General features: G+C 36.1%; 1 protein-coding gene across 1 annotated transcript in view; it reads right to left on the reverse strand.

The window, feature by feature from the left end:
* AP4E1 (adaptor related protein complex 4 subunit epsilon 1) overlaps nt 1-24,298 on the reverse strand; it is a 56,836-nt gene that overhangs the window by 24,282 nt on the left and 8,256 nt on the right. The window contains exons 4-13 of the mRNA XM_001501712.7: nt 22,440-22,513; nt 21,209-21,330; nt 18,447-18,606; nt 16,424-16,590; nt 13,347-13,420; nt 6,897-7,019; nt 6,685-6,794; nt 5,044-5,183; nt 2,678-2,790; nt 2,452-2,570 (exon numbers count right to left, since the gene is read on the reverse strand). Coding sequence (XP_001501762.5) covers nt 2,452-2,570; nt 2,678-2,790; nt 5,044-5,183; nt 6,685-6,794; nt 6,897-7,019; nt 13,347-13,420; nt 16,424-16,590; nt 18,447-18,606; nt 21,209-21,330; nt 22,440-22,513 — 1,202 coding nt within the window. The remainder of the gene's footprint in view (nt 1-2,451; nt 2,571-2,677; nt 2,791-5,043; nt 5,184-6,684; nt 6,795-6,896; nt 7,020-13,346; nt 13,421-16,423; nt 16,591-18,446; nt 18,607-21,208; nt 21,331-22,439; nt 22,514-24,298) is intronic.

The raw sequence follows: 24,298 nt of genomic DNA on the forward strand, positions 1-24,298 counted from the left end.
CAAAACACACATAAAAAGACTGGACAAAATAAGGCAGATCGCTAAGGACTATGGGACCTAAGGAACAATACAGTGGGTTGGTTGTGTGTTGCCTCATATTCCCCAAACTGGGTACCGGAGAGCCAGAAAGCTGAAAACACCCTGAAACACGGGCACAGGCAAAAAGCCCTAAGAAAAGCCTGCCCTCTAATCAAAGAGCCAGGAAGACAGAAAACTTTTGGATAATAACCTTTTTACTCCAGCCAAGCACCACACAGAAAAAACTGCAGCCCCACCCACACCAGCAAAGGCGGAGTGGAGAGCCAAGCCTTTCACCCCTAGGAGGTGTCCCAACTCCCCCACAAGGGTGGTGGCAGAGAAGACTGAGTGGGGAGCCAAACTTTCATTGCCACCAAGGTGTAGAGAGGCCCACTCCTCTGCAGCGTCCATGAAGGTCACATAGGAAGGCTGCACTTCACCTCCACCCACGTATGAAGACGTACGCCTCCCACCTCTGCTGGGGTGATGTCAGGGGAAGCCCAGTGGAGAGTTAGGATTTTCACCACTGCTCAGCAATAATGAGGCCACATAGAGACCTCATCACCCTTGTCTCAACACCATCATCAAAGTAATTTAACTCACTTTTATAAAACACATCACCCAAGAATTGCAGAATACCCACTCTTTTCAAGCACCCACAGAACATATAACGAGAAAGATCATATCTTAGGCAATAAAACAAACCTCAATAAATTTAAAAGAACTGAAATCATAGAGTATTTTCTCTGATGACAATGGAATCAAACTAGAAATTGGTAACAGAGAAGAAAACAGGAAATTTTCAAACATTTAAACTTAACAACACTCTTCCACACAATCTTTCCAGAAAATAGAAGAGGAAAGAACACTCTCAACTCATTTTATGAAGCCAGCATTACCTTGATATCAAAACCAAACAGAGCAGAAAAAAATGAAAACTACAGACCAATATTCCTCATGAAGAGAGATGCAGGAATTCTTTTCTTGTGTGTGTGAGGAAGACTGGCACTCAGCTAATGTTGTATTTCTTAGGTGTAATAATAGTTTTATGGTCATCTAGAACAATGCCACTCTTAGGAGATTTACACTGAATTTTTTATGGGTGAAGTGTCATGATGTCTGCAATTTAACTTTAAATGGCTTAGCAAAACAAATTGTATATAGCTAGACCTAGATATAAATGTAGATGTGGTAAAGCAAAGGTGATTAAAAATACGAACTGGGAATCTAGATGAAAAGTATAGGCTTATCTATTACACTAGTCTTTCAACTTTTCTGTCGATGAGAAAAGAAAAATTCTTAAATAAAAGTCTAGGTAAAATTTAAGTTAACATGCTAACATTTGGCAAAACTAAACTATTAAAATGTGCATATCCTATGACTCAGCAGGTGCACTTCTCCAAACCGTCCCCTAAAGAAACACTCATCCAGGGGCCAGCCTGGTGGTGTGGTGGTTAGGTTCACGTGCTCCACTTCAGTGGCCCAGGATTTGGAGGTTCAGATCCCAGGCATGGACTTACACACCGCTCACCAAGCCATGCTGTGGCAGCATCCCACATACAAAATAGAGGAAGACTGGCACAGATGTTAGCTCAGGGCCAATCTTCCTGAACAACAAAAAAATTAATTAATTAAAAAAAGAAACACTCAGCCATAGGCACAAGAAAGAATACATAAAGGTAAGGTGACAGGATATATGCAATTATGTATGAGTATATTACATAAAATTGTGAACTTTATCTTGCAAAGGGATAATCTCCCTTGCTGGCTTTGATGAGGCTGGCAGCCATGCTGGGAGACCCACAGGACAAGAAACTGAGGGCAGCTCCAGCAATTCAAGGCAGCCTACACTCGACAGTCTGAACCTCAAACCCTCAGTCCTACAGGTGCAAGAAACTCATTCTGTCAACAAGCACATGTGCGCTTGCAAGCCGATCCTCCAGCAAACCTCAGATGACACCGAAGCCCCAACTGACACCTTGACTGCAGCCCAGAGAGACCCTAAGCAGAGAGCCCAGTTGAGCTATGCCTGGACTCCTGACCCACAAAACTGTGAGATAATAAATTCATGTTGTTTCATGCACTAAGTCTGTGGTAACATTATTATGCAGCAACAGAAAACTAATATAACACAGATACATGAGTATTCACATATTCAAATAAAGATTTACAGAGAAAACACAACAAATACATTGTAGACACAGACAGGTATCTACACAAATACCCACATTTAAAAGACTAGACAAGTGAGATGGCAGGGAGAATGAACAGACAAGTAGTTAAGTGACAGAAGGTGGCCACTGGGAAAGAAAATTGATGACTGAAGGAGTTAGCTGAGTAGAACCGAATGATTTCTGAAGGAAATATATTGTTAGTATTTGGTTTATAAAAAATAACGTTATAAACATTTATAATTTAATGTACTTTGCTCACCCAACTCATAACCTGAAGAAATCTCTGTGGATAGAACACATTTTCCACATCTAGTAAAGTGAGATAAGACTGAACTGCATAAAGCCTTAATTGTTGATCTTCTGTTTCATCATCAAAACCTATAAAAAAATTGGTATATCATTTTAATTTCCACTAGATTCCCTAAGGCCTCTGTAATAAAAACATCTAATTTTAAAATCTTTACAGAATGCAGCAGTTCACTAACCTTCAGCAAGCAGTCTCAGAAAGTTATTTGGAATATCAGGATGCATTACATCTCCTCCCACTGAAAACACAGCATTCATTGTCTGAATAAACCACGCATTATCAGGAGCATATGTGTCCACAGTGTTAAGAACAAGTACACTTCTAAATGTCACTTACTAAAATTATCCTCTCTGTATCAACCTTTTAAAATATAAACCCCACTTCATCCTAGTTTGGCATTTTTACCTTTAACTTCTGCCAATAAACTTGTATACTCCAGTTTTATATAAAATAGATGCTCAGTATAAGCTTATTTAATAAACTTAATAAACCGAGTTCATGTTGCTTTATCTAGCACTGTGCCTTGCAAATAATAGGCATCCAATAAATAAATGTGAAACAATTGAAAGAAATGTTCCAGTTAACTACAGACAAATAAATACAGTCATGCACCACATGACAATGTTTCAGTCAACGACAGACCGCATATATGATGGTAGTTCCGTAAAATTAGTACCATATAGCCTAGATATGTCGTAGGTTATACCATCTAGGTTTGTGTAAGTATAGTCTATGATGTTCACACAACAACAAAAGCACCTAATCACACGTTTCTCAGAACGTATCACCATCATTAAGCAACACATGACTGTAATGGAAAATGATACACACTTCAGAGAGGCCAATTGTTGTGGCATGTCTACTTGAACAAGATGTTTAACCTCGTTTCTAATCTGTTCCTCTTCAGTTCTAAAATTCTATCATTTTGCTGGCCAGAGCTATAGCACTAGCTAGGGCAAAACTATACTTGAGCAATTTCCAAGAAAATTTGATTAACATTACTCATTCATTCTTTCTTAGATTTAAACAGACATCTTAAAAAGAATGGAATATCCTTGTGACCTGTAAAGTTCCTCTGATTTTTAAAAAACAAATGTGAAGAAAAGTAACATGTGAATCGAGGTCCCAACTACTTTATTGTGACAATTTCCAGTAAAACAACAGTGTAAAAGATAAATTTTGGCATCCTAAATCTCCACCAACACTCTACAAAACAACCAGAACTTTTACTCAGAAAAGACACTGAGTAGGGAGTAAAGTCGAAAACAAGGAGGGACTGAAAGAGGAATTAGGCAGAGGTTCCTGTATCTTCATGCTCCTAATACTGACCAACCAAATGAACAGAATCAGGAAAAAGCCATCTCCTACAAAATCTAGACAAATTTCTTCTCTTGATAACAAGAGGCTTGAATATCAGAAATGGAAGTTATTGCCAGGTTTCTGAATTCAACTTGCAAGTGACCATGTCAATACCAATTATTTTAAAGTTGCTCTGTATATTTACAAATCATATATCCAACAAGGGGGTAATTTCCAAAATATACAAAGAACTCAAAATTCAACAACAAAAAACCAAACAACCCAATCAAAAAATGGACAGAGGATATGAACAGACATTTTTCCAAAGATATGCAGACGGCCAACAGATACATGAAAAGATGTTCAACATCACCAATTATTAGGGAAATGTAAATCAAAACTACAATGATATATCACCTCACTCCTGTCAGAATGGCTATAATTAACAAGACAGGAAACAACAAGTGTTAGAGAGGATGTTGAGAGAAGGGAACCCTTGTACACTGCTGGTGGGAGTGCAAAGTGGTGCAGCCACTATGGGAAACAGTATGGAGTATCCTCAGAAAATTAAGAATAGATCTACCATATGATCCAGCTATCCTACTGCTGGGTATTTATCCAAAGAACTTGAAAACACAAAGGCATAAAGATACTTGCAACCCTTGTTCATTGCGGCATTACACACAATAGCCAAGACTTGGAAGCAACCTAGGTGCCCATCAAGGGACGAATGGATAAAGAAGATGTGGTATTTATACACGATGGACTCAGCCATAAGAAATGACGAAATCCAGCCATTTGTGACAACATGGATGGACCTTGAGGGTATTCTGCTGAGTGAAATAAGTCAGAGGGAGAAAGTCAAATATCGTAGGATCTCACTCATAAGTAGAAGATTAAAACAACAACAAATAAACACATAGCAATGGAGACTGGATTGGTGGTTACCATAGGGGAAGGGGGGAGAGGGAGGGCAAAAGGGGTGATTAGGCTCACATGTGAGGTGATGGACTACAATTAGTTTTTGGGTGGTGAGCATGATGTAACCTACAAAGAATTCGAAATATATTACAACGTACATCTGAAAGCTATATAATGTTATAATCCAATGCTACCGCAACAAAATAAAAAAAGAAAACGAAAAAAACCCATTATGATCTCAATAAAATAATTGAAAAATAAAATAAAATAAATAAAGTCACTATATAACTAAAGGTATTTTATGACTTATGGTCCAAAGGATATTTCTCAGCCAGCTCAGCTATTTTACCAACCAAATTGACAATAATATACTCTTCTTTGCTCTGATGTAAATATTCAAGCATTTTCTGGACAATCACTGTTATATTCTGTGCATTAGTAATTCTGTAAAGAAGTTCCAGAGTCTATTTAAGAAAGAGAAATAAAATTAGTATTATCAAACTATGCATAACACCAATAAATACAGTAACATATAGGTTTATAACAGTTGATTCTTCCACTTTTACCTAGATCTCCTGGGCAGTCAGTTAACAGGTGCTCAAGAAATGCACATTTTAACTGAAATAGAACTTAAGAAAGGTAAAACTATGGTCAAAAAATGCATTATGATAAATTCCACAGTCTAAAAGCCTTCTGTTCATACAGATAATTATGATCGGACATTTACACATGACAAGCTGTGTAAAGACTAAAAAGTTAAAAGGTTTATAATCTATTTTCTAAAAATATAACAGTTTCTTAAATCTACATTACTTATGCCTGTGTGTGTGTGTGCGTGTGCACATGTGTGTGTATACACACATACAAACACGTATAAAAATCTAGTGGTAAGAACTGTATTTTCCACACTACCCAACAACAGAAAATAGCCCTTGAGTGGGTTTGTCAGCTAAGGGCCAATGGCCTCTAACGGATGGACAAACGTTAGTGGCTCAAATGCTTCAAAGCCTGGCAAGGCCTAGGTTCAGAACCTCGGGTATCAAAGAAGAACCGTTTTACAGCTACTTTCTCAGTGCTGAGGAATATACAACTTGCTGCCTCGAGCAAGATGAAGGAAGACCAGTACCAGAGTAAGCTCCCTTTTGGCTGGCTTTCTAAGGCCTCATATTAAAGTTCTAAAAATATCATAGTTCCCAGAAGTCAATATGAGACCAAGGACCATACTAAGAAAGTATCACTTACTAGTGTTTTAGGATCAACGATACTAGCCATTAGTATTTCCATGTATCTTACTTGTCAAATTTGTTCAAAATACCTTTAGGGCTCTTTCTAATTTTTCAATCCTTACAGCCAGGACTATCCAAGTATAATGATAACAGATGTTGAAAGCTTTTTTTAAAAAACTGTGTCAGTTAATCCTTAACTCCATTTAAAATCTATAAATACTTAGGTCCCACCATCAACAGCTTTCAATTTACTTCAGCTTTCAATTTCAATTTCAGACATGCTCCCTGTAGACTAAACTATATGTTATATATTTTTAGATAATCTACATCAAACTTATTTCCTACTCTAAGACCATGAAATTCAGCGCTTCCAGGACTGAGTGGTGTCATAAATTACATCTTAAAATGGTACTAATGAGAAGACCTAGAAAGAGAATTCAGGTCTCCTAGTGATATAATTTTTGGACCAGAAAGATATAAATCAATCCATACAGGTAATTGGACCTAACTCCTCCAACTCACAATTTAAAAACATTCCTCTGAATACCAACACAAGTACTTTTTAGAAAAGTTCCTTAAACTTTTAGTGGAAAGAATAAAATGCACTCAAAAGTTAAAATACATACGTGTGTGCACATACACACACACACTGCCCACCACTTCAATCTCTCTCAATAACACCAATAGAAAGTTTAAAAATTGTAACACTTCACATACACTATTCAAAATATCAGTTTACCTCTCTTTTAATAATGGGATCAGGATGGTCTAAGCATTCAATTATCGTCATCTGGTGTTGAAGGGCCAGAGTGGGATCCTGTTGGATAACATAGGTAAGAGCCTTCAGTCCTAGAAACAAAAATTACATCACACAAAGTGACTTGAAGCAAACACCCATCAAACTTCAAAAGCACTCTTTGTAATTTCGGTCAAAAGAACCAAACATCTTACCTAAATATTTGAGATTTATTTTAGGTGATAGAACAAATTTTCCAATGCACTTGGCAGCCTTCTCAAGTAATTCTGATTTAGGATAAATAGAATAGACTGTATGCACACATTCAAACAGAATAGCTAGAGAGAGAAAACACAAAAATGTCAGGGATCATGTTAAGGCACAATGAAAGAACATATTTGTGTAGAACTCATAACAAAACAAACTAATTGGAAGGTCGGTTTTAGTCAAAAATCTTATTTATGTAAAATTTTCAAAGATAGGAACTTTACTGTTTTCAGGCTTATACAGTTATTAAGATTACATTACTACAGTATGCATTTCAATTTAAAGAGAATTATATATATTAATAGATAAGAATTCATTCTTGCAACAAGTATTTACTAAGCACCTCCTATGTGCCAGGCATAGTTCTACTAGGGTGGATACAGCAGTGACCAAAACAGACAAAAAGCCCTGCCCTCAAGGAGCTCACATTCTAATGGACACGTAAGTAATATATTCACTGTTCCTATATAAACAGCTATTTCCAACACTCCTTGAATGCTTTAAAATAATTGATTCCCAGGCAGTTTCTACCACTTATCCACAGAAACTGAATATGTAGTTTATTTTGATGTGTTTAATTTCAATATAATCATTTTAGGATTCTTCAGCACTTATTTCATAGTAGGGCCACACTCAAAAATCTTCAAGTCACTTCTTTAAAATTAACCTCGAAGAATACAGAACCTATCGAACATCTTGATAGTGTTCACATTTGATTTTCAAATATAGTCAAAGCTACGACAGATATCTATAATAGATGATCAAAGTGGATGATAAAATTTTTTCCAAACTCTTTTAAAGAGCATGAGTCAAGGAGGTGGAGTTTTGCCTTGGCAAAGAAGAATCCCTGAGGCACCATTCCGTCCCACGTGTCCTGCAGAACCACAGTGTGACAAGTGAGGTAGAGAATTAGCCGACCTAAAAACAGTTCTGCTACAAGCTGAAGCACATCACGCGTCCTCAGGAGAATCACTCCTCCTCTGTTTCCAAAAGCTTAAAACATAACAATCGGTCAATTTGTGTACAAGATAGATCCTGAACATTCAACTAGTTTTACACTGAGTAGTTGCCCATCAACTGATGCACACATAAATTTTGCGTAAAAAGCTTTATATAAACGCTTTCTATAGAAGGAGAGAGCGAGAGAAAAGAAATGAGAAATATAAATTTATCTTAAGAAGGGAACTGACTTCAATTAAAGGAAAACTTACAAAGTAAATTAATTGAACCTAAAAAGACAGTTTGTATATTCAAATATTGTGCTGCAAAATGCCTTTACTCTGTGCTACGAAAAAAGCTGACTTTATGACTTCATGAACTAAACAAAGAGAGCCTTGGTCAACTGACTATCAACTAAGGTAGGAGTGGGCAAACTAACCACTAAACCCAGCCCTCAGACTATTTTTGCATGCCCGTGAACTAAGAATGATTTTCACCTTTTTTTTGAGATATAATTGACATATTAGTTTCAGATATACAATTATATTTTTTAAGGGTTGTGAAAAAACAAAACAAAAATCAAAGGAGAATATATGACAGAAACCTATACGACCTACAACGCCTAAAGTATTTACTCTGGCCCCTTTTTCAGAAAAAGTCTGCCGTGGGGCCGGCCCCGTGGCCGAGTGGTTAAGTTCGCACGCTCTGCTTTGGCGGCCCAGGGTTTCACCGGTTCAGATCCTGGGCGCGGACATGGCACTGCTTGTCAGGCCCTGCTGCGGCAGCATCCTACATGCCACAACTAGAAGGACCCACAACTGAAAATACACAACTATGTACCAGGGGACTTTGGGAAAAAAGGGAAAAATAAAATCTTTAAAAAAAAAAAAAAAGAAAGAAAAAGTCTGCCAAACCCTGACCTAACATGACAGTCCTAAGTAAGATTTAAAACGATGATGCTCCATTTTCTATTGTAACTGACATTTTCCTTCATGGATTCCTGCCAATCAGAACTCTCTTGCTATCAAATTGTTTTACCAGAAAAGCTTCTCATGACCCATCTAAAATCTAAACTTGTATATTTAGATGCTCATAAGATTTCTGGAAAGCTAACATAGATAAAATTAATCGTTCAAAAATTGCACTTATTAGCTACTTATGTGTTGAAAATGAGTTTAATAGATTTTTAAACTATTTTCCTACCTAAAGCTAGGTCTCTTTATTTTCAAACTCAATAAAAATCTGAGTGTAAGTCCATAAATGAAAAAGCAGCCACTCCGCTGTGTCCTCTCTGCAGTGGTTAAAAGAAACATACTTCTGAGGATTTCTAAATCTAAAAGCACGACGTGGAGCTTTGTTTACTCCTCAGAGGAACCCAGGCCCTAACCAAAACACTATCAAATAAAAATTAACAAATTAAAAATTAATAACATTCTAACATTTGTGACATTGTAGTTTTATCATTTTGGGGGTTGAATTATGCACAAAATTTGAAGAAATTCTACTAATACCTTATCCTTCAGACTACACTTTACTTTCATTTTAAATAAGTTCTGTCTCCATCTACTGACACCACTCTGGCAGGGAGACAGGGGTACTGCCCAATGCGGGTGGAAGTCCAGGTTCTCCACTCTGCCTCCTTTGACACTTGGAGAGAAAGGGGATCCTGGTTCCTTCTGGGTGGGGGACTGGCGTATCTGTTGATACTACCCTGCCCAGAGAAGGAGGGGCACCTCATTACTGCTCCCTGTGTGGCCTCCACTGACACTGAGGGGGTGGCCTCAGTATCCCTGACCAGCGGTGAAAGCCCTGACTCTCCACTAGGTTTCCTCTACCACCACCCCAGCAAAGAGGGGAGGGGTACCTCATTACTCTCTGCTCCTGGATAACGTGAAAGCCAGGCTTCCCACATCATCTCCACCAACAATGCAAGAACGGGGGCCCGCTCTAAGACCTGGAAGGGATGACATCTGCTTCCCTGCTGGGGTTTTCCACCACTAGCCCAGTGGAAGGATTGGTACCTCGTTACACCTGGTGAAGGTGAAAATGTTGGCTCCCCACTCAGCCTTTGCTACCGTGGGTGGGTCCCCAGTTTTTTGTGTGGTGCTTGGTTAGAATGGAATGGCTACTGTCTAAAAGTTTTCTACCTCACTAGTTTGGCCTTTTCTTCTTGGTCCTTCGGCTAGAGAGCAGACTTTTCTTGGCATTTTTATCCGCGCCTATTGATGTTTCCAGGTTGCTGGCTCTCCAGTACCCAGTCTGGGGTATATGAGGCAAAAAGAAAACCTAGAGTCCTCATCATGGTTTCCTTCCTTGAGTTCCAAGGTCCCTAACCAGTCTATCTCCATTTCTCCCCCTTTCAGAGTCTTACTTTGTTTTACATATAACCTCCAGGGTTTTTAGTTGTACTTACTGGGAAAATAGGAAAAAGTACTTCTATCTACTTTTGATGGTTCTGTCCTTTTTATATAACTCTCCCAGTTTACTAAGCAGTTTACTAAAAATGTCATTCTCATCTTATCAGTACCCTGTCCAAAAATCTTCCATACCTCCAGAATGATATATTATAAAGTCCAAACTCATTTGGCTGCCATGAGAAGACCTCCACAATATGACCTTTCCACCGCTCTCACTATGAATTGTCCATTCAGACTGGTGAGTCATTGTCCTCTGAAGTTGTTTTAAACACCCCCGCTTCTGCACCTTCTCTCATGTTCCCTCTGCCTAGAACCCCCTTCAACCTTCTTTCTGGCTATCTAAACCCTACTTACCTTTCAGGGTCCTATTATATCAATAAATCTTTGTGTGCACCCTCAGGCCCACAGTGATCTCTACACCACCTCTGGACTCCTGTAATATTTATTCCCTGTACTACCCCTCTGCATTCTCTCTTATACCGGTATGATGCTTTCATAAAGGAGTCCTCTCTTCCATTACAAATTCCTTGAAGGTAAAGATCACATTTTATACTTCATATCCTCTACATCCCCTTATACAATGACTGGCACATAGCAGATACTCAATAAATGTCTCTGATGTGATTTATTTCTTGATTTGACACTAAGGTAAGTTATAATAATGGAACTTTCATAAAAATATGGTTTAGAAAGTATTAAGACTGAAACTCAATCAGATTAACTGATAAAAGTAAAATAACTTTCTCTTCCTTTAATTCAATTAAAACATATTACTCATTGATTAACCCAGTGCCAGATACTTGGATATTCTGACTAGTAAGACAGACACAGTCCCTGCCCTTATGAAGTTTATAATTTAAAATTCACATTCTTCAGCAATAAAATATTTATATTAGGATTACTAGAAAATACTCTACCATTGATAAAATCAATGTAAGCTATAAACTGTATCAATACAAATACGAGGAAAAAAGCAGAACAATAGAAAGATGAATAAAGGAAATAAAACAACAGAAACTATAAGGTTTCCGTGGCAAGGTGAAACACTAGACTGACAGCCTACAAAGAAACAAATTGTTGGTGTTCGTTCCAGCAATCTTAATAAAAGGGTATCCTAGCGGAGAACATTAAAAAATATTTCCTTGGGTATACAGTACTCTCCAAATCAAAAGGAATAGGTAACAGTGGTTGTCTCCAGGAAGGGGAACTGGGAGGTTGGGTGATAAGGGTCAAAGGGACACTTACTGTTCACTGTATACCCTTTTGTACCTTTTGAATTTTGAACCATGTGCATATATTACCTATTCAAAAAAATAAAAAAAAATTAAAGCTGAAATGTCAATCACAAAAAAAAATACTTTCTGCAAGGAAAAGAAAAGCAGATTCTTAACTGATTTTAAACAGAATTCCTTGAGAGCCTTTCAAACCCTTATCTGAGACACTGATTATACCTGAGGCAAAACTTTTTAACTTACAAAGATTCTGACACTTGTCTGGATCTTCTGACCCTCCTAGCAAGGCCATCTGCCTTAGTAAGGGTTCTCCTTATCTCTGGCCCCTTATTTTTCCCATTACATAGCAGGATCCCAGATAATATCCACTGTTCATTATACTACACACTCATAAGGGCAGGGCCTGTGTCTACCTTATTCTTCTGTCCATCTCCCACACTTAGCAGGGAGGAATACACAAGTCAATCAACTCTTTCCTCAATCTGTACCTAGTTTACAAATCAAGTATCGTTTTGCAGGCATTCAGTAAATACTGGCTGAACAAATGCATAAACCACTCTTATTCCTTTAATTACCATTTATACATGCAAACATAAATCTATCCTTCAAAATTTACTATCTCAATTCACTACCATACACATCGTTTTTCCTGGACTAGTCTTAGGCATGCAATCTTTTCTCCTCATTCCTACTGCACCTTTGTCAAGCACTTTTATTACAGTTAAACTAGTGCAATTTCTGCCCTCTCATCTACCCCACACTTCTACAACTATTGTTCTTAAAGATCCACAGTTCAGCACTGTCTGAAAGAACAAGCAATGTTCTTCATCCCCTGCTTTATGGTATTTTACCAGATTAAGTAATGACTTCTTGTTTGAGTTCTATCACTCAATGCCTCTTCTTCTGCTCTTCTGCAATGCAAAATTCAAACTGCTTGCTTCTATCTTTTAAATGTCGCTAAATATCCCTACTTCTTCACTGAGCTTTCTCAGACTGATCACTAAAGAACTAACAGCTCCTCCCTCTGGCTATTCAGACTGAAGTTTTTTGGTTACTTTTCTCAGTTCTCCACCCTCGGCCTGCAACTTACTCTTATCTACCATCACAAAATTACTTTTTATATAACATAAATAGCTACTGTCTTTTCACAAATAGTATGTTATTATTCCACACCTACATATCCTTATCTATATCCTACTCATCCTTCCATTGTCTTCTTACATATCACTTTTTCAGAAGAACTTTCCTTGTTCTCCCCCACACCTAAGACTAGCTGCTATATTCTCCCACGGCACACTGTACTCTTCCTCTATAACACTTACAGCACCTGTCCTTTTCCATCTATATAGACAGTGAGCTCAGTGATAATACTGTTTCATTCACTGCTGTATTCCAAGCATCTTGCACAGGGCCTGACAAAAACGAGAAATTTCAGAAATATCTCATGACTAGTTGACCAGATTGATTTATTTAAGAACTGTCTCTTAAATATGGAACAGATCTACCAGGTTACCTTCACAGTCAATTAGATGCTTGATGAATGTTTTCAATAAAGAAACAATTTCTCTTAAAAAATAAAGTCTTTAAAAAAAAGAGAGAGAATTATAATAATGAACTTAGGTCAACATTCAAAACAATGTCATAATTTCAAATTATTTCTATTAGTTATTCAATGCTTCCACTGAAAAATAATAACCCAAAGAACCACCTTAAAAATTAACATATAAAGTCTTATTGAACTTTATAGTATTCTAACACAGATTTAGCTATAATACTGAAAAACATTGTTACTCATTAGAGTATTACCTACCATATGTGATATTGTGATTTAATTCAGCTCTTCGTAAGGATTCATCAAGAACATCATACATTAATTCACTTGTCCTGTTTAAAAGATATTTTATTTGCAGTAGAATTACAGTATTATAACCCAATAAAACATAGTTTTTCAAACTTCTCTCTCTTTAAACTGAGGATCTACAGAAAAGAAGTGAAAGAAATTCATTTTATAAAGTTATGGGAATTTCACTTCTTAAAGATTCCATTTACTCTTTTTTCCTGAGTTTAACTTCCTGCTTTATCAAAGTCGACTAGTCAAATGAAGAGATATACACAAGTCAATCAACTCTTTCCTCAACCTGTACCTAGTTTACAAATCAGGTTTTTGTTTGGTTGAATACATTATCTTTTATAATAAAACATTTCTATCTATTTTAAGTTACTATAGTAATACCTCACATATCCAGATTATTCCAGACAGTATATTATCTGTATTTTAATCACATAGTTTTAAAATATATTCAAATACTAGTCTTTGAGTAGCACTAGGTTCTTCAGAAAGAAAACTTTAACTTTCATCTATGTTAAAGACAAAGAAATTATATTTTGTGGAATTAACAGATTTGTACCGTTCCTATGTCTTTATGGTCACTGCTTAGTTACCGTAACCGGGTTGAGGCAGATACTGTAAGAAAATGCAGTGCTTTATAGAGCCCTAGGACTTTGCCTCCAAACCTAGAAAAGTCCTCTCCAAGAGGCCAATATGGAAACTAGGGCTTCTCGGCTGATATTTTTATATATTTTCAAAAAGCACTAATAGAAAAACTACCATCAACACCGAATACACAGTTGTTTTGTAGAGAAACCACACTATAAAACAAACAAAAGATCAAAACAATCTGGAGCTATACAAATTACATATCATATATGTTATATCTTTTTCAGAAAATTTCTTTATTCCAAACATAGAGCTATAAAATCCAATTTGAACTGCATGTACTTTTACTTTATCTTCACTGAAGTATAAATATCCAGTGAGAATCCAGAGCCATAGTCTAAAATCCCTCTTTACTGTGTAAGCATTTCTTACACAAACAATAACGAACACAAACACTACGAATCCTCCCACAAAAAATTTTGTGACACTACACCTAGATTACAGTCTGGCTTCTCAACTTTAAAAGCCAATGTCTGGCATAACAGTCATAATTAACCACATGAAATGTGTAAACATTTGCAGACATGATCGAGTTAAATGTTAATAACCTAAAAAACAAAATGCTATAAAACACAAGAAAATATTCAAACAATAGTTATAAAAGACATAAATATAAGACTTTTCCAGTCCATTAATTCTTTCAATTAAATACATTAGAATCCTGTTACAAAATAACAAGATTTTTACTTTGCCACATTGAGCTAAATGTCTTAAGAAATATAAAATTTATGTTAACACCAAATCTCACTACAGTTGGGACAACAAAGGAGAAAACTTTCTAATATTCTACAACGTTATAAAAGAGTTCCAATCTTTATTCATTTAATTGACCCTAATTTCTATTTGGCTGAGCTCTCTGAAGGTTAGCAAAGCACTCTCTTATTCATCTTTGTATGTATTCTCCAAATTCATCCATGAAGGAAAGAAGAAAGGAAGGTAATGGGTTAATGAATTTAGTAAACTCATTAAATTCCTCTGAAGTTACTTCCTGACAGTATATAACGGCATTAAATCTTTTTAGACCACTGAGGTTTGGATGCATTACCATAAAATTCATGGTTTTAAAATAGAATTCCAGTGAAGTCCAACTAGAGCTCCACACTGGGATAGGTTGGGTTATATAAAATAATTAGGACAAACATTTCTAATGGGTGTGTCTGCTCCATCACCTCCAGATTCTCATCCTAGGTTTCAATCAGGGTTTAGATTCATAAACACAGAAAAAGCAACAACAAGAATGATACAGCCCAGTTAGTGCTCACCAGGAGCTCAAAGGCAGATGGATGCTGACATAACACAAAAGGCATTACTAGGAACAATAGCCTAGAGGACACTCCCTTCATAAAGCTAGGCTAAAGAATCTGCATAAAAATGTACCCTACTGCATAAAAGAGAACCATATCTCATAAAATAAGAACACTGATTAGCAAATATTTTCTTAAAACAGAAACACATCAGGGACTCAAGCATGGTCCTTGTCTCAAGGGAACTAAAATCTAGTTGGACTTGCTCTGAAATAGTTCAGAAAAAAATTTAAAAATAAAAATAATATGTGTGCACCCATGCACATACAGAGAGAGAAAGAACGATAAAGTAAATGCAAATAATTGAGGAATCTAGATAGAGGGTAGAAGAGAGCTCCTTGTACTATTCTTGGAACTTTTCTGTAAGTTTGAAAAACTACGGCAAAATAAAAAGTTACAAAAAATATATATAATTGGAAAGATGTCCATAAAAAGTTTAATATAAATTACTGGCTAAAAGAGTAATTTAGACAAAAGAATTAAGAAGGTGAAATGCTCATACCCAACTAGAGCAAGGGTCAGCAAACTCTAGTCCACAGGCCTAATCTGGCCAGATGTCTGTTTTTGCATGGCTGGAGGCTAAGAATGGTTTTTACATTTTTAAATAATTGGAAAAACAATCAAAATAATAATATTTCAGGTCACATAAAGATTATACGACATTTAAGTTTTAATGTCCATAAAAGGTTTTTTGGGAACACAAGGGTGCTCATTCATTTACATATTGTCTATGGCTGCTTTTCAGCTATACAAGAGCAGAGCTGAATGGCTGAAAAGGACAACCCATACCCCACAAAGCCTAAAATATTTATTATCTGGTCCTTTACAGAAAAAGTTTCCCAACTCCTAAACTCAAATGATTAAGAAAGCTTCAGGAAGACAAGGAACTTCAGCCGTACCTTTCACTCTGAGTTGGATTTAAATAAAGAGCAAGCCAGGATTATCCCAGCAACCTGAACTTATATACTTCTTACAGCAGTTTGTTTATCACTGTTACGCCAATTAAGCACTAGGAGAATCTGGCTTATCATAAACCCTCTAAGTGACTAAAGCCTAAGGCTGTCAAACTTACTTACAATAGTTTACCTTTGATCGTCTTTTCCTAGAAGTCCTAGGATTCTCAAGAGCTGAATTTGTAACCACGGTGCTGGCACACTGTGGTAATTGAAATCTACCGGGAGCTTTCCGCCAACTACTTGCTTCAAAATTGTTACAAAACTCCCAGTCAAGTCTTTATAACCAGATGAATTCTCCTACATCCAAAAAAATGAAACAAAATAAAACAAAACAAAAAACTTTCTGTTAATAAAAGTCTTAACAAATGTAAAATTGAGCTGATTGAAATGCCATATAGACTCTAATTTGATACATGCTCACTTAGAAGTAAGAACTCCTCCGGCTACCAGATCCAAAGCTGAATCATCCTTCAAAAAGCTTCCAACGCTGCCTCTTGTCCCCACACACAGTTTAATCACATTGCAAAAGTTCTTATAATTGCATCTTAGATAGAACCTTTAATAGCTAACATCAGCAATTAAAGCAAAAAGTGAAAAGAACTAGCATGCTGAAAAAAGGGCAGTAACAATCTCTCCTTTTGATGAAACTCAAGGCGTGTTTGCAATCTCTGTACTTTGTCTGCAAGACTTCTCGTGTAAATGAGCTAAATGTGTTCTGGGTGGAAGAGCACAGCCAAGACTACTCAAACATTCAAACCCCCCAAAATCAGTGAGCCTGCTTATCAAAAATTAATCAACCCTACAGTATTTAAACATATTTTATGATTCTGAATGGGTGTGTCTTGATTATCTATCTGACTAATCTCTTAGATTGGGGAAATTAAATACACATTCCTCAAAACGAACATTAGATTCTTCATTGTAATTTTTATTACGTATCAAGGACAAATTTTTTGGAAGGGAACTAATAGCTCTTTCAAAGTTTAGTAAATGTTAGAGGAAAAGATTTAACATCAAATATCTATTTATAACATACCATTTTGGAACACAATGTGTAAAAGTGAAGACAACCTTCAGTTCTGTAATTTTAAATTGACTTCAATAGCATGTTCCATTTCATTATAAGGTACTCAGGAAAGCTCTCACAAATACATACTTTCAGAGACAAAGGCTTTCAGGCAATACACTGGGGCTGAATTCATATAAACCCATATCATCATTTAGAAAAATTTTTTTACCATATCATTCAACTCTCCTTCCTCATCTGACACAGTATCAATGTATGGAGTCAACACTGTAGTCTATACTTTGCACAACCTCCCCTGGCTCTCCTCATTTCTATAAGCTATTATATGCATCCCATGAAGTTGTATAAAAGAGAGTCATTGCTTAAAAAACCTCAAATCTGCAAATTTCAATTGCCTTCCATAACTACCATTTTCCATGTTTCTTTAGCAACATGAAAAAATTCTAGGCATTAAAAAAAAAGACTAGGACCAGCCCCAGCGGCCTAGTGGTTAAGTTCAGGGCCCTCTGCTTTAGGGGCCCGGGTTTGGTTCCCGGATGCAGACCTACACCACTCGTCCATCTGTCAGTGGCCGTGCTGTGGCAGTAGCTCACATACAAAAAAAAAGAGGAAGATTGGCAGCTGACATTAGCTCAGAGCGAATCTTCCTCAGCAAAAAAAAGAAAAAAAAAGAAATTCTGTAACGTGCCTATAACTCATGCTATCAAAACTTGCAAAAATTACTATTAAAAAGTCTATGATAGGAGCTGGCCCCATTGGCCGAGTGGTTAAGTTCGTGCGCTCTGCTTTGGCAGCCCAGGGTTTGGATCCTGGGTGCACACGTGGCACCGCTAGTTAGGCCATGTTGAGGCAGTGTCCCACATGCCACAACTAGAAGGACCCACAACTAAAATATACAACTATGTACTGGGGAGATTTGGGGAGAAAAAAAAGAAAAAAAAAGAAGACTGGTAACAGTTGTTAGCTCAGGTGCCAATCTTTAAAAATAAAATAAATTTTTTTAAAAAGTCAATGATAAAAATTTAAAATGTTAAGCATTTTACTGAAAAATCTAAATATTCTTTTAATTCCATAATTATATTTTTCTAATGGTAACTACTCAGTACCCGTGAAATTTCCAACTTACCTTAATCATCCTAAGGTATATGTGCAAGGAAGCAGCCATGACCCCAACATCTCTGTCACAAAGCGCTTTTCGAAACTTAATATGAATATGCTGCACTTGATTAGGAGCAATGAGATGGAATTTATATAATGCCAGAACAGCTTTTCTTCGTATAATCTCCCTAAGGATAAAAAATGATATCTAAACAAACCATCTGAATCATCGGGCATTTAGCTTGAAAAGATTATGGACTAGATGACTTCACAATATCAGCTATTACCTTAAACTAAAGAGCAAGAGGGAATTATACATTTATTATTAATTTCTTTATTCTAATCCACCAAACTATAAAAAGTGGTTATCTCTAAGACGCAAGACTTCAGGAGACTTTAGCTGCCCAGGTAGTTAAGAATTTTTTGGTAACAAGTATATATTACTTTTAAAACCAAAACAAACAAGAAAGATAAATAAATTCCTTAATTCCCTAATTCCATTTTTGAAGACCATTTCTCCAGAAATTGGTAAAAGAATCAACAGCAAGTTTAAACTAGTAAGAGGTAATTTCGGCTGATTAATATTAAACAGTCTCTTCATTAATATTAAAAGTCTCTCTAACATTCCAGCTTTTCATATTTCTTTTCTTATATCATGGGTAATCATACTCCAAATACCTTAGGGGGGCAGGAAAGCATGGGAAGACTCACATTAAAAGATGTTACTCCTCTCTTTGCCCAGCTCATGTTTCAAAAACCTCATTACAACAAAGAGGAAAGTGTACCTAAGTCCTGCACTCCATTTGTAACAGATAATGTCTAGCACACAAGATGCAAAAATAAAGAGTTGCTATCCTATGTTCGTAATGTAGTTTCCCAGGAAGTGTACTCCTTGTTATTCTCTCTCAAGCCTATTTCTTCACATCTCATATTTGCAGACTATGCTGGCAGCACTTACAACAGCAACAAATGTCACAAAATTGAAGTATTTGATTTTAGGATTCCTTAATATATACTTCTTTTACCTAAAATCACAGAATCTCAAAATTAAGATTATGCAATAAGTCCTTTGTGTTCCACTCAAGAATATCTTTTATAAGATTCCTAACAAATGGTCATTCAGCTTCTGCTAAATTCCATTAACGAGCAATTCACTATCTTCCTAAGCAAACTATGCCATGCTGGACAATTCACATAGAAAGAAAAGTAGATTAACAACAGATTTATTGTTAGTATTAATACTATGATGACTATAAATGAAATCCCAATGCACTGCTATTGAGTGTTAGCCAATATTAGCTCTAGGAGAGAGCACGTAAATGAGATGAGGAAAGAATAAAAACTCTGAACAGGCTCAGGAATCCCAAGACCTGGCCTGAAGTGGTAGTACTAACACAAGACATCAAGAGACCAGGATTGGGGCTCTAGATCTGGCACGATGAAATTCACCGAGGGATTCAAAAGTAAAGTCCAAGTCCTGTCTCACCCCTTCTTTGGGACATTGACTGGCCTACCTGCAGCTCAGTCCCATGTTCTTGAGCTCTTTACTCTACAGCATGGAATTAGATATGACCATAACTGCAGAAGTAGAGTTTCAAAAAGTCTAAACTAACTAGTAGAAGACAGGAGAGGCCAGGATTTTAAATTAGAGTAGATGGGAAGCAAGAAAGAAAAAACCAAAAGGGCAAATGGGAAGCACAGGGAAAAAATTCAGTTCTCAGACGGATTTCATACAAACGGTCAGTAAGTATGATTACCACAAAACAGTGGTGCTGATGGAAAAGCTATATAGAAATATGCTCTGCTATGATCAGATTAACCTATAATTATCTAAGAAAAGTTAATATTTTATTTCCAGTAATTAACTGTCCATAGTCATCATTTGTTTTAAACAGATGTGATAGAAAACATTATAACAAGTCAGAAAAAACCTATGAAGTTATTCTATAATTCTTAGTAAAAGTTATCATTTTAGCTGGAAGATTAATAGTCCAAGATTTCTTAAAGAATAGAAACCATAAAACATTTTATAATCTTAGAACACTAAAAATACTGACTTAGAGAAGCATATGAAATAAGGAAATACTATATGAGTAACAAAAAAACTTCATCAAGAACGTATGTATAATTAAATACTGTAATCACAAAAGAAAATGGAAAATGATTGCAAACTTTTTCCTAGCTTTAAAGATTATAAAGTTAAGTGGCTTGGTCAAAAACAAAAGAATTCCAAGTGTGATGAAAAAGTAAGTCAAGCTGATAAGGAGTGAGTTAAATCTCACAAATAAGATTAGCAGAAAACTACAAGTTAAGGCTTATTTAGATAGATTCTGTTATAAAATAGAATTTGAGCACTGCAGTTTTGACCTAAAAGCATCCCCAGCACACTGAAGCTCTGCCTTCATAGCACTTGAACCATTTCCAAATGTTTTCCATTATTTCACTTTATCCTCAAAACAACCCTGTGAGAACTAAGGAGCTTCAACCAACCCCATATAGCCAAGGGAAAAACACAACCACTGCTGATTAGTGGCACCAGTGGGAGGAGAGCCAAGGATTCCTGACACCAAGCCTCTGTCTCAGTTTAACTTGAGAAAGCTGCGTAACATTTTTCTAAACCCACGTAAAAATAAAGGACAATGCTATCGGGGATTATGGCACTATATCTGGCAATCAAAGAATATCTTCTACCCTGGTTGCATTAAGTTAAAGTTACAACAGATTTTTGAGTGTAAATGTTTTGTTTTGAAACATATAGTACAGACACCTATTCAAAAAGAATTTACTTACTTAGAATGTTGAAGCTTATCTTCTATTAATGGAAGAACAGCTGGAATCATTTCTCGAGGAAATATCTGGCTGACGATAGTAAGTGCCATACATACTTCTACCAGGTTAGTGCTCTGCAAGTCCTGACGTAAGAAAAGAAAACCTTCAGTGCAAATTTTGAAACTTGGGATAGTGAGCTCAACATCCTTAAGTCATACATACTTACCAGTTTTTTACTAACTTTATAATTAATTCGTATAGTCAGGCTTACCTCTTATTTTATACGAATATGCCTGTTTCATTTGCCTTAATAGAGTCATTAGACAAATATAGCCAAAAAAGCAACTGATCCAAAAGGAGATTGTTTTTCTGTTCTAACACTGGTCAAAGTAGTCTCCTTTATTACAGCCTTTAAAACTTCTCTAAACTAATAAAACAATTTTATGAATTTTTTCTTGTTAATGATACAAGTGGAAGTTTAAAAGGAAGTAATTCTCGAATATATACAATAAAATGCATGCATTCATAGCGGCTCACATAAACACAAAGTTTATAAAGCATTCTAATAGAAGCTGAAAATATGTTTCTGAAAGTTTGGAAAAATTTAAGCTACTTGTAACTTTAATAAGGTATATGACTTAAAATTCAGTAAGTACTACACATACACACACAGACTCACATATCAAAAGACTGACATAAGATAAACACGAAAAAGCTGAGCAATTCAACTATACTTCATTACCAATTTTGATTAAAAGTTTTACAGGAAAAAATACTGTGAGTGTGGACTAAATTGTATTTTTATTACCTGTACATTTCAGTAACTCAATTATACTCCACTCTCCTTTAAAATGACTTTTAGAATTTAAAAGACTTCAATTATTCAATTTATGTCTATACCCCTTTAGAACAGACCCCAAAGAAAAAGACAACAGCCTGGAAAGTGTACCTGACTAGGAGTCTGGAGATCTCAGTTATAATTCCAACTCTGCTTTTTTAAATCAAACAGTGATAACAGCAGCAGCAACAACTACTACTTTACACAGTGCTTCATTTAAACCTCACAACTTGGTTAAGTTCTCTTCTTATCCTCACTTTACAGATGGAGAAACTGATCTAAAAGACCATTCTAAGCCCATTCTGTAAGCCTACCTTCTTCCAAAAATGTCTAATTCAATAGGATTAAGGAGAAATGTCAGACGCTTGCAGGAATAATTTAAGACTTCATATTAACCAACACACAATACAGTACCTTTACAACTGTATTCACCAGGAGAAGCAACAGCTTATGATTTTCATGGAGAAATAAAGAAACAGCCAAATAACCTATAAAATTGGAGGGAAAAACTCTTATTATTACCTGCCAAAAATTAACTTTTCCTGAGAAGTTAAACAAAGCAATAACATATTCCAAAATTCAAGGGTCAAAAATACCAGTTACAGGTAAATATAAAAACAAATTGCAAAACAGGAGGTTCAAAAACTTCAGTAAGTAAGATTTCAGGTCATCTTCCTCCTGAAATCTTTCACAATTATGTATTTCCCAGGACATACCTGAAATGGAAAAGAGGCTATGTGTACCAGCTTAAAAGTTCTGTAAATGACATTAGGAATATATGCCTTCTATCTCCTGTGCAAATCTCTACACAATCAATCAAAACATTTTCTATCTTGTAGCTAAACATATAATTACTCAAAAACTAATAGCTACTACAGTTAACAGTGAGTTCCTGGCTATTTGTATTACTGAATGCACTACCTAATACCAACCCATATAATGTAAATCATATATTCAGCCATAAATAATACCTTATTTTCTCTATTTGAAGACGTACTATTGAATGAATAGTTACTGAAGAAAGAAACACTGTCTACCATATCAAATGTACTCATTGACCTTAAGCATTTTTATTTCAGTAATATTAAAACACAAAAAAGTACATCTTAGAAGTGAGAAAATACCTTAATACTGTGACAAATGCCATGTGCAAGGAATTTAGAAGCTCCATTTCATTTTCCTGTCACCCTTCATATTGATAACATTTGTTAGACAGTTAGGATGGGTCAAGTACGTTACAAGCCTCACCTTGTTTAATCCTCACAACCCTATGAGGTAGGTATTATTATCATTCCCAATATAATAATGAGGCTCCCAAAAGGGTAACTGCCCAAAGTCTATAGCTATTACATGGTGGAGCCAGGACTCAAACCCAGTCAGCAGTTAGCTTGTTCCTAACCCCCATGCTGTAACGTCTCTCCACACAGTCTACTTTGAGGCTCTATTCCCTGACTCCCATGCTCATTGTTCTTCATTCTCCTCAATTCTTTCAGCCTTTTTATTAGGGATTCTAATGTTCACTATCCCCATCATTACCCAGCATCCATACTGTCTGTGTCTTTTGGGAAACAGGGGAAAACTGTTAGAAACTTCCTATTCTCACAACCAAGAAGTAGCAGCGTGACCCACTGCAACATCTTCACTGAAGGTCAGAGGAGCAGAGCTATTACTCCCACAATTATGAAAGAGAAAAAAGAACTAACCGGAGCCAAGAAACAGATGAGAAAAACTCTAGAGAGCATTTAAAGCAGAGATTAGGTCTTCTCAGAATGCTGAAAACTCATTTGCTCAGCTAAGGTATCACCCATAACCAAGTCACAAATATCAAGGTACAAGATCAACAAACTAATCCAAGACCATCTCAATGAAACCTTAATCTATCTGTTACAGAGACTATGCTGTTTTGACAATCAGGAAACAGAAAAAGATATTCTGTGACTCAAAAAATGAAAAAGGTTTCAGGAAAACAAAGAATAACAACTATGATTATCGAGTATATTTGATATGACTAAGAGTGAAGTATAGAATAAGAACACAGGCTTTGACTCATAGAAACTTGGCTTCATATTCTGGCTCCACCACTTATTAGCTCTGTGACCCTGGACAAGTTACTTGACCTTTCTAAACCTCAGCTTTCTCCTGTGTAAAATGAAATACTATCTCACAAGATAAAGCACCTAACATAATGCCTGAATTAATGGGTACTGAAATTTATTTATTCAACAATATTCACATAAAAAATAAGAAGATATTCTCCATCAGAGAAAGCACCA

This window comes from Equus caballus, chromosome 1 (genome assembly GCF_041296265.1).
Source record: "Equus caballus isolate H_3958 breed thoroughbred chromosome 1, TB-T2T, whole genome shotgun sequence".
Lineage (NCBI taxonomy): Eukaryota > Metazoa > Chordata > Mammalia > Perissodactyla > Equidae > Equus > Equus caballus.